The sequence below is a fragment of the Hyperolius riggenbachi genome, chromosome 3 (assembly GCF_040937935.1).
Source record: "Hyperolius riggenbachi isolate aHypRig1 chromosome 3, aHypRig1.pri, whole genome shotgun sequence".
Classification (NCBI taxonomy): domain Eukaryota; kingdom Metazoa; phylum Chordata; class Amphibia; order Anura; family Hyperoliidae; genus Hyperolius; species Hyperolius riggenbachi.
Window position 1 is genome coordinate 268,022,968 of NC_090648.1, and position 16,785 is coordinate 268,039,752.

Sequence of the window (16,785 nt, forward strand, 5' to 3'; positions counted from 1 at the left end):
GGTGTTGTACTTTGTACTGGTTGAACTCGATGGACGTATGTCTTTTTTCAACCAAAATAACTATGTAACTATATTGTTATTTTGGTTGCGGTGCGGTTTCCTTTAGGGCCATTCTTCTCTCTTGGTTTTGATGTCTGTTGGTCTGTTCTGGGAAATGGTACGTTTTCCTCTCTAGTGTCAATGTAGTCTTAGCATTTATGTAGCCACTAGTCAAAGTATCCTTTCTTTTTTACTCAGCTAGGACATATGACAGCCAGATCTAGATTACCGATACATGCCAGTCAGTGCCTACCTCTTCTCTAGGGATGTGATCTAAATTTTTCCTTCCTAGATATTTTTGTTAATTTTGCACTACAAAAAACAAAAACAAAAAATTAATTGACTGTAATTGGGGCTGAGGCAAAACTTTCCACTTGGCTGTGTCTCAGCTATGGCACAAAAGCCTGTCAGCATATAACACCTGCACTTCCTACACATACTATGGGGAGGAGGCAGGACAAGCCATTTGAAGCTAGACTGACGATTACTCTATGGGGAATGCTGGAATACACTACAAGTGACACTAGATGGCTGGGATAACACAGTGGTGTACAGACCCCAGAGCAGACTTTGAACTTGCCCCTCTCCACCATAGTGCTCACTATGGCCAAACCCCCACAAATCCCCTTGATAACATAATCTATTGTAGAAAGTTTGGCTAGATTTGTCTTTATTGTAGTCCAACTCTAAGGCAAATTCCTATGGCACATAGGCCTCATTCACACTAGTGTGCGTCTGTTCAATCTGTAACGATGATGTGCTGATAAAAAGCGGACAGAAGCAGACATAGTGTGAATGAGGCTTTAGGATAATAAATGACTATTGAGAGGGTATACAGTGGGATGCGAAAGTTTGGGCAACCTTGTTAATCGGCATGATTTTTCTGTATAACTTGTTGGCTGTTACTATAAAAAATGTCAATTAAATATATCATATAGGAGACACACACAGTGATCTGTAAGTGAAATGAAGTTTAATGGATTTACAGAAAGTGTGCAATAAATTGTTTAAAGGGAACCTAAACTGAGAAGGATATGGCTTTTTCCTTTTAAAATAATACCAGTTGCCTGACTCTCTTGCTGACCTTGTGTCTCTAATACTTTTAGCTACAGCCCCTCAACAAGCATGCAGATCAGGTGCTCTGACTGAAGTCAGACTGGATTAGCTGCATGCTTGTTTCAGGTGTGTGATTCATCCAATACTGCAGCTAAAGAGATCAGCAGGACTGCCAGGCAACTGGTATTGTTTACAAGGAAAAATCCACATCCCTCTCAGTTTAGGTCCCCTTTAAACAAAATTCGGCAGGTGTAAAAATAAATGAAATCAATATTTAGTAGAGCCTCCTCTTGCAGAAATTACAGCCTCTAAACGCTTCGTGTAGGTTCCAATGAGAGTCTGAAATCTGGTTGAAGGTAATTTGGACCATTCCTGTATACAAAACATCTCTAGTTCATTCAGGTTTGATGGCTTCTGAGCATGGACAGCTGTCTTTAACTCACACCACAGATTTTCAATTATATTCAGGTTTGGGGACTGAGATGGCCATTCCAGAACGTTGTACTTGTTCCTCTGCATGAATGCCTTAGTGGATTTTGAGCAGTGTTTAGGGTCGTTGTCTTGTTGAAAGATCCAGCCCTGGCACAGCTTCAGCTTTGTCACTGATTCCTGGACATTGGTCTCCAGAATCTGCTGATACTGAGTTGAATCCATGCGTCCCTCAACTCTGACAATATTCTCAGTCCCTGCACTGGCCACACAGCCCCACAGCATGATGGAACCACCACCACATTTTACTGTAGGCAGCAGGTGTTTAAACAAAATTCGGCAGGTGTAAAAATAAATGAAATCAATATTTAGTAGAGCCTCCTCTTGCAGAAATTACAGCCTCTAAACGCTTTGTGTAGGTTCCAATGAGAGTCTGAAATCTGGTTGAAGGTAATTTGAACCATTCCTGTATACAAAACATCTCTAGTTCATTCAGGTTTGATGGCTTCTGAGCATGGACAGCTGTCTTTAACCACTTAAGCCCGAAGGGTTGACATTTTTTTACATCCGAGCAACTTTCACCCCCCATTCATTTGCCAATAACTTTATCACTACTCATCACAATTAATTGATCTATATCTTGTTTTTTCCGCCACCAATTAGGCTTTCTGTGGGTGGTACATTTTGCTAAGAGCCACTTTACTGTAAATGCATTTTAACAGGAAGAATAAGAAAAAAATGGAAAAAATTCATTATTTCTCAGTTTTCAGCCATTATAGTTTTAAAATAATACATGCCTCCATAATTAAAACTCACGTATTGTATTTGCCCATATGCCCCGGGTATTTCACCGTTAAAATTATGTCCCTATCACAATGTATGGCGACAATATTTTATTTGGAAATAAAGGTGCATTTTTTCCGTTTTGCGTCCATCACTGTTTAGAAGCCCATAATTTATTAAATCATATTGATATACTCCTTTGACATGCATATTTAAAAAGTTCAGACCCTTAGGTAACTATTTATGGTTTGTTTGTTTTTTTTATTATTGTAATTTTTTTTTTTTTTTAATTTAAACTTGTATGTGGGTATTTTTTGGTGTGGGAGGTAAACAGGGTTTTTTTTAATATATTTATATGTTTAATTTGATTTTTTTTTTTTTACAGGTGTAATTTGCTATTTGGCCACAAGATGGCCAGGATCAAAAAGTCCTGGGAGCGATCGATCTCGCTCCCAGGCAGAAGAAAGGAGCCCAGAGCTCAGAAAAGCCGCAGCATCTGAAGAGACGCTGTCGGCTTTTCTCCGGGGGGGTCCGATCAGCGAAAGGGATTTATAATCCCTTTCACTGATCGGTAATCTAGCGGCCAGCAGCGGGGGCGCGCACGGGGGGGGGGCCCGCGGGAGCGCGCGCGACCCGCGGGAGTGCGCGCAGCCCAACTGGACGAGAAATCTCGTCCAGTTGGGCTTAAGTGGTTAACTCACACCACAGATTTTCAATTATATTCAGGTTTGGGGACTGAGATGGCCATTCCAGAACGTTGTACTTGTTCCTCTGCATGAATGCCTTAGTGGATTTTGAGCAGTGTTTAGGGTCGTTGTCTTGTTGAAAAATCCAGCCCTGGCACAGCTTCAGCTTTGTCACTGATTCCTGGACATTGGTCTCCAGAATCTGCTGATACTGAGTTGAATCCATGCGTCCCTCAACTTTGACAATATTCCCAGTCCCTGCACTGGCCACACAGCCCCACAGCATGATGGAACCACCACCACATTTTACTATAGGTAGCAGGTGTTTTTCTTGGAATGCTGTGTTCTTTTTTCCTCTATGCATAAAACCCTTTGTTATGCCCAAAACCTCAATATTAGTTTCATCAGTCCGCAGCACCTTATTCCAAAATGAAGCTGGTTTGTCCAAATGTGCTTTAGCATACCTCAAGCGGCTCTGTTTGTGCTGTGGGCGGAGAAAAGGCTTCCTCTGCATCACTCTCGCATACAACATCTCCTTGTGTAAAGTGCGCCGAATGGTTGAATGATGCACAGTGACTCTATCTGCAGCAAGATGATGTTGTGGGCTTTTGGTGCTGGTCTGTGGGTTGACTCCAACTGTTCTCACCATTCGTTGCTTCTGTTTATCTGAGATTTTTCTTGGTCTTCCACTTTGAACCTTATCTTGAACTGAGCCTGTGGTCTTCCATTTCCTAAATATGATCCTAACTGTGGAAACAGACAGTTGAAATCTCTGAGACAGCTTTTTGTATCCTTCCCCTAAACCATGATGGTGAACAATCTTTGTTTTCAGGTAATTTGAGAGTTGTTTTGAGACCCCCATGTTGCTGCTCTTCAGAGAAAATTAAGAGGAGGGAAACTTACAATTGACCCCCTTAAATACTCTTTATCATAATTGGATTCACCTGTATATGTAGGTGAAGGGTCACCAAGCTTACCAAGGTAATTTGAGTTCCAATAATTCGTTCTAAAGGTTTTGGAATCCATAAAATTACCCAAATTTATGCACCTGTCTAATTGTATTTAAACAATTACTGTGCACTTTCTGTAAATACAATAAACTTCATTTCACTCCTCAAATATCAATGTGTGTATCATATATGATATCTTTTAACTGACATTTTTTTATCGTAACAGCCAACGATTTATACAGGAAAATCATGATGATCCACAAGGTTGCTCAAACTTTCTTATCCCACTGTAGGAGCAAAACAGTAAGTAAAATACCATGTACACAAGTCATGTGCAGTACAGCTTGCTTTCTGCCCCCTGTAGAATTAGCTGATGGATTTATCAATCAGGAGTAGCCATGTGACTCAATAAGTAGGAAGAACAATAGCGGCTATGCAACATTTCCCAGTTTTATGGTATAAATAGTGGCGACAGTGACAACAGAACAGGAATCCAGGCATCTGCAGGGATCTTGTATCTGTATATAAAGCTAGGTCTACACTATGCGTGTTCGGCGACGCATGTGGCCACATCAGATCAAATTATGATTTTGCGGTAATTTGATTCCTATTCAGGGAACAAGAATTATGTTGCGATCCTTCCCAAAATGCTGCATACAGAGTGTTTACAATTTATAGGAATTGCAAACACTGCAATAAGAAGTGCCTCAGTGTGAACCAGCCCTTAAACAGATTTTTAGATTTGAAAATGCAGTGCTAAAAGTTCAAGTAAAAACTGCGTAAAGTAAACCTGTGAGAAGAAAATAAAAATGTAAATATAAACCAAGGTAGAGACCAGACTCTGGATGATCCATGGCATTCTAGACCTTCTTCAAATTTGCGGTCACATTCTCCTCCGTGTACAAGCGTGGCTGCATTGTACCTGCATGAGTCCTGTCTGCATATCAGCATGGAGACGATTGTGGACAAGCGTCATCCATTGGAGCTTTGCATTGCTAAACCTTTAGCTTGTGTGTTTGCCGGAGTAGGGCCAATAGACTTTGCTTTTGTAGACTGCTTTTCTATGTCTGTTAGCTAGGCTGTAGGCGACAAACCATTTGTAAGCTCTTGCCTTACTCTTTTTAGACTAATGTATAATGTATTTTTGCAGTTTGTTACTGTGGCCATCTTTCCCCAAAGGTTTGGTCACTTTTCTAACTTACAACAGTCACAGGCTAGAGTGAATAGGCTGGCCAATTGGGAACAGTTTGAATAATTGTTCTGTTCTCTTTGCTAGGTTATAAGGTGACAGGTGTGTTTATGAACAATTGGGACGTTGTAGATGAATATGGAGTCTGCACTGCAGAGAAGGACTGTGAGGATGCCTACAAGGTGTGTGAGATGCTGAACATTCCTTTCCGCCAAGTCTCCTACGTGAAAGAGTATTGGCATGATGTGTTCAGGTAACTTTAGACTTTTCTTTTCTTATAATATTATTATGATTTATACAGCACAATCCCTTTATAGTAAACTTCAAGGGACCTGGCCAAGTAGTTTACTTTATCGGGATTCATCATACATGGTACAGTATATTTATACAGGCGCATGGCTGGTACCTGGGAATAGAGTTTACTATAATGAGATTTTACTGTACTATCATTATTGATTTACAAAGCACCAACCTATATAGTAAGATCGCAGAAGGTGAACAGAGGCGCCAATAGGCTAAAATATGTTAAAAATGTTTAAAAAGCTAGGGAGGCAGTGGTGGACTTACCTCCCTGAAGCAGACATGAAACTGTCAATTTTCAAAAGATTAAATGTATTCACATACTCCAGAAAGACAAAGCAACACATTTCGCAGGTATATTCCTGCTAGAGGCGCTAGGCGTTGTCACGACATTTCACTGTTAGATACTCCTCCTGGTTATTGCCTAAGGAAGCAGGAATCTACCTGCGAAATGTGTTGCTTTGTCTTTCTGGAGTATGTGAATACATTTAATCTTTTGAAAATTGACAGTTTCATGTCTGCTTCAGGGAGGTAAGTCCACCACTGCCTCCCTAGCTTTTTAAAAATTTTTAGCATATTTTATCCTGTTGGCGCCTCTGTTCACCTTCTAAGATACCTGTGTCCACCCCTGGTGGAGGGGTGATATATCCCTTTTCTTTTCCGATCTACAGAGAGCAACATCTTAATCCTGAGTGGGGACAGGTCTTAATCACCCCACCTGCATTTACAGTGGTTATCTAATCGGTAACCCTGGTTTGTGAGTATTATAGTTTACTTACCTCCATTTTCCCAATTTCCAATACATACTACACTATATTGGGCTCTCGGTGTTCTCTTCTTTTTCTATATAGTAAGATATAGCACATTTGTCTAGTGTGACCTCTTACTGGCAGAGTGTTGATTGATTGATTGTTTTTTCCAGCACATTCTTGAAGGAATATGAGAAAGGAAGAACCCCAAACCCAGATATACTATGCAACAAGCATATCAAGTTTGATTATTTCATCAGTTATGCTATTGAAAACTTAGGTGAGCATGTTAAAAATGTCTGCAAATATAAAGGGTAATACATTGCTCCATATAAAATACAAATATGGATTTCTACACAGTTCCTGGTACTGTGAGAACGATAGATAATCCCATTATGACAAGCTCCATTAGATTATGGAATGCACTGAGGTTCACATATAATATTGAACCCTTCAGTACTCACCCCCATAACAGTAAACCAAGATGTCAACCCAGGCTTGGACCTTAATTGTAGGAGTTGAACAAATGGGGGCTTCTCTAAATTTTCAGATCTGTTTCAAAATAGGCAGTTTACATTTTTTCATGGCCTTCACATGTCTTGTGATATACTCCTCAGAGTACTTTCGGTATAACCCATTCTCTAAGTGGCCAGGGAGGTCAGCATCCCCAGGCACTACTTTAGAGGTGCAGTTGCTACCGAAAAATATCCTTAGTCTGCCTCTGCAATTTACAAGCTGGACTCCATGCCTAATGATTATAGTATATCAGATAACCTGGGAGAAGGGCTTGGGAATACACATTACAGATGCCCTATGGCACCAGATATCTGGAGGAATACACATTACAGATGCCCTATGGCACCAGATCTGGAGGAATACAGCAAAGACTTCTAAGCAAAATTAATTCAAAAAAATCCCCCCCCCCCCCCATATAAATGTTTTCGATAGTGTAATCTTGATGGAGACTAAAGCTATGTACACACCGAAAGATAGAACCGTGTGAAATGACCAATGAACCATCGTTCCATGATATAACACTAGTCATGACTATGGACAGTGCAGTTTCTAGGCTAAAATGCACCCAGGGCGAGGGTGTAAAAATTGCGCCCCCCCCCCCCCCCGAGCAAGGTATGGGTGCCCGCAGCATAGGTTAGCCAGGTCTAGTTGCACTTAGTATAGGTCCCCTCAGTATAGGTAGCCAGGCATAGGTGAGCCAGTATTGTTGCCCCCAGTATAGGTTAGATAGGCAGGCGCCCCCGGTATAAGTTAAATAGGTAGGTGCCCCAGTACAGGTTAGCTAGGTGGGTGCCTCTAATATAGGTAGCCAGAATAGTTGCCCCCAGCATAGGTTAGATAGGTAGGTGCCCCCAGTATAGGTTATTTAGGTAGGTGCCTGCAATATAGGTAACCAGTATAGTGGCCACCTGTATAGGCTAGCTAGGTAGGTGCCCCCAATACAGGTTAGAGAAGTGCCCCCAGTATAGGTTAGATAGGTAGCTGCCCCCCAGTATAGGTTAGATAGGTAGCTGCCCCCCAGTGTAGGTTAGATAGGTAGCTGCCCCCCAGTGTAGGTTAGATAGGTAGCTGCCCCCCCAGTGTAGGTTAGATAGGTAGCTGCCCCCCCAGTGTAGGTTAGATAGGTAGCTGCCCCCCAGTGTAGGTTAGATTAGGTAGCTGCCCCCCAGTGTAGGTTAGATTAGGTAGCTGCCCCCCAGTATAGGTTAGATTAGGTAGGTGCCCCCCAGTATAGGTTAGATTAGGTAGGTGCCCCCCAGTATAGGTTAGATAGGTAGCTGCCCCCCAGTGTAGGTTAGATTAGGTAGGTGCCCCCAGGATAGGTTAGATAGCTAGCTGTCCCCTATAATGGAGGGGGAAGCCGGAGCCGCGGGGAGGGCAGCCCGACCTCTCCCTCCCTCTCCTCTCCCGGGCCGCCCTCCGTGCTCCCCCCTCAGATGCAGAGCGAGCAGCCGGGAAGCGCTGTTTACAACTCACCTCCCTGGCTCCAAGCGCTGCTCTCTCGCCGCTGGTCTGTCTCCTCTCTCTGCATAGATGCGGATACACACGCTGCCACGCTGCTTCCTGTTTAGCAGCGTGTGTATCCGCATCTATGCAGAGAGAGGAGACAGACCTGATTGGTTCTCGCAGGGAGGGGGAAAAAACATTTAAAATTAAATAACATATAAATGAATAATAAAAAAACAGCCTGCAGCAGCAATCAGATGCCACCAACAGAAAGCACTGTTGGTGGCAACAAAAGGAGGAAAAAATCATTTGTGTGCGAAGTTGTATGGCTCTGTTAAAGCTGCAGAGCTCTGAACTGTAAAAATAGCCTGGTCAGTAGGGGGGTGTAAGCCTTTGGTCCTTAAGTGGTTAATCACACACATGAAACAAGCATATGGAAATCTTGACATTTTTGTCAGAAACATCTAAACTGCATGCTTATTCATGTTCTATAGCTAAAAGTATCAGGGTAGAAACACACTTGGCAGAATCGCATATGCGTTTTCCACTATGTGCTATGGGAAAAATTCATGCGATTCTGCCTAGTGTGTTCCTTCCTTCAGAGGCAGAAGTTCAGCAGGATAATTATGCAACTGGTAATTTTTAAAAGGAAATAAAAATGTCAGTTTCCATATCCTTCTCACTTCAGGTGTCCTTTAACCAGGGCTGTGGAGTTGGAGTCAAGGAGTCGGAGCAATTTTGGGTGCCTGGAGTAGGAGTCAGTGGTTTCATAAACTGAGGAGTCAGTCGGATGATTTTTGTACAAAATCCACAGCCCTGGTATGTATTAGGCTTCGGAGTCAGAGCAATTTTGGGTACCTGGAGTCGGTGGTTTTATAAACTGAAGAGTCTGAGTTGGATGATGAGCGCTGTAATAACAGGGCAGGAAATTTGGGCGCAGCCGGCGCCACCATAGACCGTAACAAGGATTACGGCTGTAGCGGTGCACAGTGAGTAACTACAGCGCCATCAGAACACTAATTAGGCCACCAGCAATGGCTGGCAGCCAAATTGCATCATTCCCCACTATCCACAGTGACCTGGAGTGGGAATAGTAGTTAACGCCGCTGGGACTTGTGCAGGAGCAGGGTAAGCCGTATATCGGCTGTATCCTGCGCCCAAGTCTACCGGTGGAGTGTTCATAGGTACGCGCCACAAGGCCTTCCACTGCAAGGATTATAATAGTCGTTGGATAGAAATATCCAATGCAGCTGATTGCATTTCCCCCCTAAGCATGGTTGACTGCAGTATATTATTATTATTATTTATTTATATAGCGCCAGCATCCTCTGTGGCGCTGTACAATAGCATACAAGGTATAACAATACTGAGTATACAATACAACACTTGATACAAGACAAGAGGGTATAACAGCTAATACAGTGAACAAATTAACATGTTTTTACAAAAGGTGGGGGGTATGTATACCCATTACACCGCATTGTGAGACAAAAGGGTAAGAGAGCCCTGGCCAAAAGGCCTTACAGTCTAAACATTTAAGGTATAGGACAGTAGGTAAAGGGAAGCTGTGTGTGGAGTGGTAGAAATGGTGGTTAGTGGGCAGGGTCCTAGGTATGCTTGCCTGAAGGGGTGAGTTTTCAGATTGCGCCTAAGAATAGTAAGTGTGGGTGAGTGGCGGATGTGTTGAGGGAGAGTGTTCCAGAGGAGGGGAGAGGATCGAGAGAAGTCTTGCAAGCAGGAATGGGAAGAGGCGATCAGGGAAGAAGATAGGATATAGTTAGCAGAGCGAAGATTGCTTGTAGGATATCTGGAAATAGGTTGATTTAGATAGGAAGGAGCTATGTTGTGGAGAGCTTTGTAGGCGAGAGTAAGAATTTTAAATTGTATCCTTTGTGTAACTGGCAGCCAGTGTAGGGACTGGCAGAGGGGAATTGGGCTGGGGAAGCAGGAGGAGAGGTGGATGAGCTGTGCAGCAGAGTTTATGATAGACTGTAGCGGGGCTAAAGAGTTGGCAGAGCAGAGAGTTGCAATAGTCTTGTTGGGAAATAATCAGGGTGTGCACCAGAAGTTTTGTAGTGTCCTGTGTTAGAAAAGGGCGGATGCGGGAGATGTTTTTTAGGTGGAGGAGACAAGAGGAGGATAGTTTGTCAATGTGTGATTTGAATGTGAGACTTGAGTCCAAAATTACACCTAGACAATGAGCCTGGAGGACAGGTGTTATGGAGGTGCCATCAACAGAAATAGTGATGTCTGGCAGGGGCATTGAGTTGTGAGGTGGGAAGACTACTATTTCAGTCTTGTCCATATTTAGTTTCAGGAAATGGGAGGACATGAAAGAGGCGATTTCATTGAGACAGTCCGGGACAAGGCTGTCCCGGTGTCCAAGTCAAGTGCTGAAATATAGATCTGGGTATCGTCAGCGTATAGGTGATATTGGAAACTAAAGGAGCTGATGAGTTGACCAAGTCCATATGTGTAGATGGAGAAAAGGAGAGGTCTGAGGACTGAGCCTTGGGGAACACCAACAGTGAGGGGACGTAGAGAGGAGGTGGTGCTGGAGTAGGCAACTCTGAAGGTCCTATCTGAGAGGTAGGTGAAAAGCCAGGAGAGAGCAAGACCCCGAATGCCCATGGATGAGAGGATTTGGAGAAGTAGGGGGTGGTCTACTGTGTCAAAAACGGAAGAAAGGTCTAGGAGGATAAGAATAGAGTAGAGGCCTTTAGATTTAGCAGTCGCCAGGTCGTTTGTTACTTTAAGTAGGGCAGTTTTGGTTGAGTGGCTGGGCAGATTGGAAGTCATCAAACAGAGAATTAGCAGTGAGGTGACGGACTAAGTCAGTATAGACATGGCGCTCAAGTAGTTTTGAAGAGAAAGGGAGGAGAGAAATAGGTCGGTAGTTGGGCAGGGAAGAGGGGTCAAGAGAAGGTTTTTTGAGTGTAGGCGTAATAAGGGCTTGTTTGAGGGAGGATGGAACGATGCCTCTGGTGAGAGAAAGGTTGAAGAGGGGAGTTAAGGCAGGTGAGAGGGTAGAGGATACGTGAGTAATGAGGTGAGAGGGCATGGGATTAACCACCCTGGCGTTCTATTAAGATCGCCAGGGCGGCTGCGGGAGGGTTTCTTTTAAATTAAAAAAAAACTATTTCATGCAGCCAACTGAAAGTTGGCTGCATGAAAGCCCACTAGAGGGCGCTCCGGAGGCGTTCTTCCGATCGCCTCCGGCGCCCAGAATAAACAAGGCAGGCCGCAATGAGCGGCCTTCCTTGTTTTGCTTACATCATCGCCATAGCGACGAGCGGAGTGACGTCATGGACGTCAGCCGACGTCCTGACGTCAGCCGCCTCCGATCCAGCCCTTAGCGCTGTACGCTGGGCTCAGGCGGCTGGGGGGACCCTCTTGCGCCGCTGCTCGCAGCGGATCGCCGCAGAGCGGCGGCGATCAGGCAGCACACGCGGCTGGCAAAGTGCCGGCTGCGTGTGCTGCTTTTTATTTCACTAAAATCGGCCCAGCAGGGCCTGAGCGGCAGCCTCCGGCGGTGATGGACGAGCTGAGCTCGTCCATACCGCCCGGCTGGTTAAGAAGGCATGTAGTGGGACGTGATTTAGAGATGAGAGAGGAGACAGCGAGTTCGGTTAGTGGTGAGAAGGTTGTCAGGGAGGATGTAAGGTTTGGGGTATGTATGGAAAGAGGAGGCTGCTGGTTAAAGTTTTTTCGAATGTTGGTGATTTTATCACTAAAGAAGGAGACAAAGTCCTCTGCTGAGATGCAGGGAGTGGGAGGTGGGGGTCAGAGGAGGGAGTTGAATGAAGTTTAGAGTTGTGGGAGTGTGAGGAGATTAGTGAGGAGAAGTATGAATGTTTGGCTGCTGTAAGGGCCTGTCTGAGTGTGTGCAAAGCCTCTTTGTAACTGTGAAAATGCTCAGGCAAGTTATTTTTTTTGCCAGCGCCGTTCAGCTATCCGGGAGTGGCGTTTCAGTAGTTGATAGTGTTTGGAGGTTGAGATTGCGAATGTTGCGGAACTTGTGTACAGAAATGTGTCGTGGGGATGTGTAGGGACTGGATGGAAGGATGTTGAATTTAAGTAATTTATGATCAGACAGTGGGAGGGAAGAGTTGATGAGTTTGGAAAGGGAACAGCAACTAGTGAAGATTAGGTCAAGTGTGTGGCCGTCAGTATGGGTTGCAGTGGTGGGCCAAAGTGTGAGATCAAGGGAGGTGTTAAGTGACAGGAACTTGGAGGAGCAGGATGATTTAGTGTCGATGGCGATGTTGAAGTCCCCTATGATGACTGAAGGAATGTTAGTGGACAGGAAGAGAGAAAGCCATGCTGAGAAGTGGTCAAGGAAAAGACTGGTTGGACCAGGGGGGCGATAAATTACAGCAGAACTGTAGGCCTCCACATGACAGTGCTGCAGGTGAGACAGTGTCTGAGGGGAGTAACCATGTTCAGTAATTCCAAAAAAGGCTAGGCCATGCGAGATAAAAAGGTCATGGATGTGTTCCAGTTTATTACAAACAGAACGGGCATTCCATAAGGCACCTGCTATGGGAGGGGGATGACTGGGGATGCGATATATGTGATTAAGGTTAGTTGTAGGAGGAGAGCTGTGGAGTGTGTGAGGCAGGTGGGGAGGGGAGACTTGTCTGTGGAGAGGCTGTGGCCCAGGGTTCGGTGATATATCACCAGCTGCAAGTAGGAGGAGAAGGGAAAGTGTCAGCAGATGAGAGTGGGAGTATATGAGAAATGCTGCTAGACTGTCATTTAATGATCATAAATGATTGTGTTACAGACATCTGCCTGTATAAGGATGGAATCCTAGCAAAAACACTATTTAATTAATCATAGTAAGGTTCAGAAATAAAGCCGGGCATGAATAAGTACTAAGAAATTTATTAAAAACCAAAATAAATAAATAATTAATACATGTATGCATAAATTGATCTTTAGTATATGTATGTAAAGAATTATAAAGGCACGTTCTGTTTTAAATGTGTGATAATTAACATTTCAAGAACCTTTTACAGTGAATGAGTGAATGAGTTTAAACCCATGCTTGTTTGCTGGTAGGTGCTGATGCTATAGCCACTGGCCATTATGCAAGGACATCACATGAGGATGAAGACATATTTCAGCACGCGTTCATTAAGCATCCTCCCAGTCTTTTTAGGAATAGATTTGACATAAGACATGGTAAGTAATATTTGCTTACACTGTGAAATATATGCTTATTGTTAAGTTTATTGGGCTACAGCACTCTTATGCCATTTACTGTACTGGTTTAAATTTCAGTGGTATCCCTCTAAAACCGTACAGACTATAGACTTTTACATTTCATTCTTGTAGCTAAACTAAACTAAAACAGTACAGACTACATCTGAGTAGCATAATGTGGGCTTCCTCTCCTACTTGCCTTCTTTTAGGTCAGGGGTGAGCAAACTATGGCCAATGGCTGCACCTGGCCCATTTGTCTCTTTTATCTGACCCGCGAATGCAGAGCCAGATTCAGTAGCCTCTCTCTCCCTCTCTCTCTCTCTCTCTCTCTCTCTCTCTCTCTCTCTCTCTCTCTCTCTCTCTCTCTCTCTCTCATGTCAGTAATGCCTGTAATTGAAAAACATGTTTTCTTAGGCGCATGTGCGCACCATGGGTACAGGCTCATGTGCGCACCATGGGTACAGGCTCATGTGAGCATGGTGAACTTATCATGACTATCCTAGAAATGTGCACGCTTTCAGCGAAATGGGTGCAGAAATGTTTGAACAGTGATCAGAAGGAGGAACGAATTGAAGCATCCAAAGCTGTTTTAGCCTATTTTAAAGCTGCACAGGACTTTTTGGTTTGTTTAGTGACTTTTTGTACTGTTTTGACAGTGCTGTAGGAAGGACCCTTCTCCCCCAGTGCTTGTGACATCTCAGTGTTGATGTCCTTTTCTGACTCTTACTGGAGAAACAAAAACTTAATGATGGCCCGCAACTTCAATGTGAATCTTGCTTGTGCCTTTGCAATCACAGCTTCTCACTAAAAGAAAAAAATAGTTTTAACAATTGCAAACACCTTATATTTGCACATTACAAATAAGGCTGTCATATGCTATCTGGAAGGGGGTGGCAAAACCAGAAACTTATCATCAGCACCCCTCCCCCCCCGCCCCATACTAAATCACCCAGAACAAATATGCACATCATGTGTTCTGACTGAACCCTTTCACTTCTTGCCTGAGGAACTCAGAGGGCCTGACTTACTACTATTTGGCTGCTGTAGTGTTTGAATTACACCAGAAACAAGCATGCAGCTAATCTTGTCAGATCTGACAATAATGTCAGAAACACCTGATCTGCATATGCTTGTTCAGGGTCTATGGCTAAAAGTATTAGAGGCAGAGGATCTGCAGGATAGCCAGGTAACTTGTATTGCTTACAAGGAAATAAACATGGCAGCCTCCATTTGTCTTGCTTCAATTGTCCTATAAATGAATTTCTGTTATGTCAGTAATCATGAAGTTAAGTGCCTATCTTTGGTCAGGGCACTTCCCATCAATCTCTTGATGTGCATGCTGTATTGTGTTATGCAATGGCAAACACAACCCGTAAATCTAATTTCTAACTTATTTAATATCAGACAATAAATCTAATGAACCCAGGCCAGGATTTCTATATCACTCATGATATCTCCACAAGGGTTTTTTGGAGATCTGTGGAGATGCCTTCATAAATTGGGCATAAAAAAGTCCTTCAGCCAGTCAATAAGCATTTTAAGAATGAGGTTATCAGTGGCTGCTGTGTGCAAGTATTGACTGCTGTTATGAATTGCATGGGCAAAGTGTGTTTGGTTGCGGTGTTGCTGTCTGTGAGCCTGGGCAGCCACTAGAAAGGGTTGAGAGACTTTTTCACTGGTGGTGATACAGCCTACGAGCTTATGGAGGTTGAATTTCAGTGCTGGATGCTACAGGGAAGGGTAAGGGCTCTTTTCCACTACGAAATGCGATCGCGATTCCGATCGCGATCGCGTTTCAATTTCCACCATGCGATTGCGCTTGAGCTACTATACTCATTATAGTCCAGCTCAATCGCATACAAAACGCAGCAGGACGACTATTGCGCTTTGACCAAAATCGCATCGCAATCGGATCGCACTAATGGAAATTGCTGCTGCAGTTTCCATTAGTTTAATGTACCTTGCGATTTGCGATCAGAATCAAATCGCAAATCGCAGGCTAGTGGAAAAAGGCCCTAAGACTGTTTCAGCAGGACTGAACTGATCTTGATAAATCTGTAGCTTCATGCTTTGCAGATACGTCACTAGAGAGGGGACCCCTTCTTATTTTTCTTATGTCTTTAGCAGGATATAATGTAAGGTCAGAGCACCCAGCCCTGGCCTGCTTAGGCGAGGGAAGCTGGACATCTCAATAGTTCAATCCAATGCTGGGAATACACGGCTCGATTCTGAGCCATTTAGATGGCTCGATAGATCATTTCCGACATGTCCAATCTCCTGCCCAATCCTTTCCGCGCTAGATTCTGCATGGAGGACAATGAGAAAAGAAAAGCGAGCGGAAGATAAGAGAATCGCCTGCAGAATCAAGAGCGGAAAACAATCGGGCGCGGAATCAAGCGGCAAAATCGAGCCTTGTATGCCCAGAATAACTGTAATATTGGTTAGCCTGTCAATAACCATATAATTGTTTTTATTTTGCTTTTGTTGCTTGACAGATGTGAGACTTCTTCAGGCTGCTGACCAGCTGAAAGACCAGACCTTCTTCCTCAGTCAGATACCTCAGTTTGCTCTGAGAAAAACCCTCTTTCCACTTGGAGGACTAACAAAGGACTTTGTGAAGAAGATTGCAGCGGAAGCTGGATTTCATCATGTTTTAAAGAGAAAAGAGGCAAGAACTGATTTAGTAAAGGGATTCTAAAAGTAGGAGTACATGTGATTAAATTGCACCACTATTAACAGATTTTTTAACAGTGATCTCTTTCTGCCTCTCACATAGAGTATGGGGATATGCTTCATTGGGGAGAGGAACTTTGAAAAATTCATTCTTGAGGTAAGGTGTTTTGTTTTGTTTTTCTTATTATACTTTACACAATGTGTGAAGAAAGACTGTGTACAACTGTTTCACTGTATTTTTTGTTTGCTTTGTTTCAGTATTTAGAGAATCAGCCTGGAAACTTTGTGTCTATTGAAGATGGGAAAATTATGGGCAAACACAATGGTGATAATTTCATTATGCAGTGCATGCATGCATGTTCTATTGTTTATCTGTAGTTTCTTTAGAATTTGCCTTAGGGTGTCCATACATGATACAATAAAAACGTTTGATTTTCACGTTTGTTCGATCTAAATGATCGAATGAAAGTTGAAAATATTTTTTTTTCGATCAATAAATTCGACCGATTATCTGTTTTTTTGTTTTTTTTTAGAAAAATCTGATCGGACATTCTGGAAAAATCTTTATATTCGAACTAACAAAATAATCAAACTAAATTATTTAATCGAAAAAAAGAAAAATTGTACCATGTATGGCCACCTTTATGGTGGCCATACATGGTACAATTTTTCTTTTTTTTTTTTTTCGATTAGATAATTATTCCGTTAGATCTGGTAATTTGGATGCTTCCATAGGCCGCAATACAATTAGCAGCTATGGT

At 43.2% G+C, this 16,785-nt stretch overlaps 1 protein-coding gene across 1 annotated transcript in view; it reads left to right on the forward strand.

Annotated features, from left to right (window-relative positions):
• TRMU (tRNA mitochondrial 2-thiouridylase) overlaps window positions 1–16,785 on the forward strand; it is a 58,943-nt gene that overhangs the window by 21,471 nt on the left and 20,687 nt on the right. The window contains exons 2-7 of the mRNA XM_068272692.1: window positions 5,220–5,385; window positions 6,355–6,461; window positions 13,208–13,330; window positions 15,847–16,019; window positions 16,128–16,181; window positions 16,283–16,349. Coding sequence (XP_068128793.1) covers window positions 5,220–5,385; window positions 6,355–6,461; window positions 13,208–13,330; window positions 15,847–16,019; window positions 16,128–16,181; window positions 16,283–16,349 — 690 coding nt within the window. The remainder of the gene's footprint in view (window positions 1–5,219; window positions 5,386–6,354; window positions 6,462–13,207; window positions 13,331–15,846; window positions 16,020–16,127; window positions 16,182–16,282; window positions 16,350–16,785) is intronic.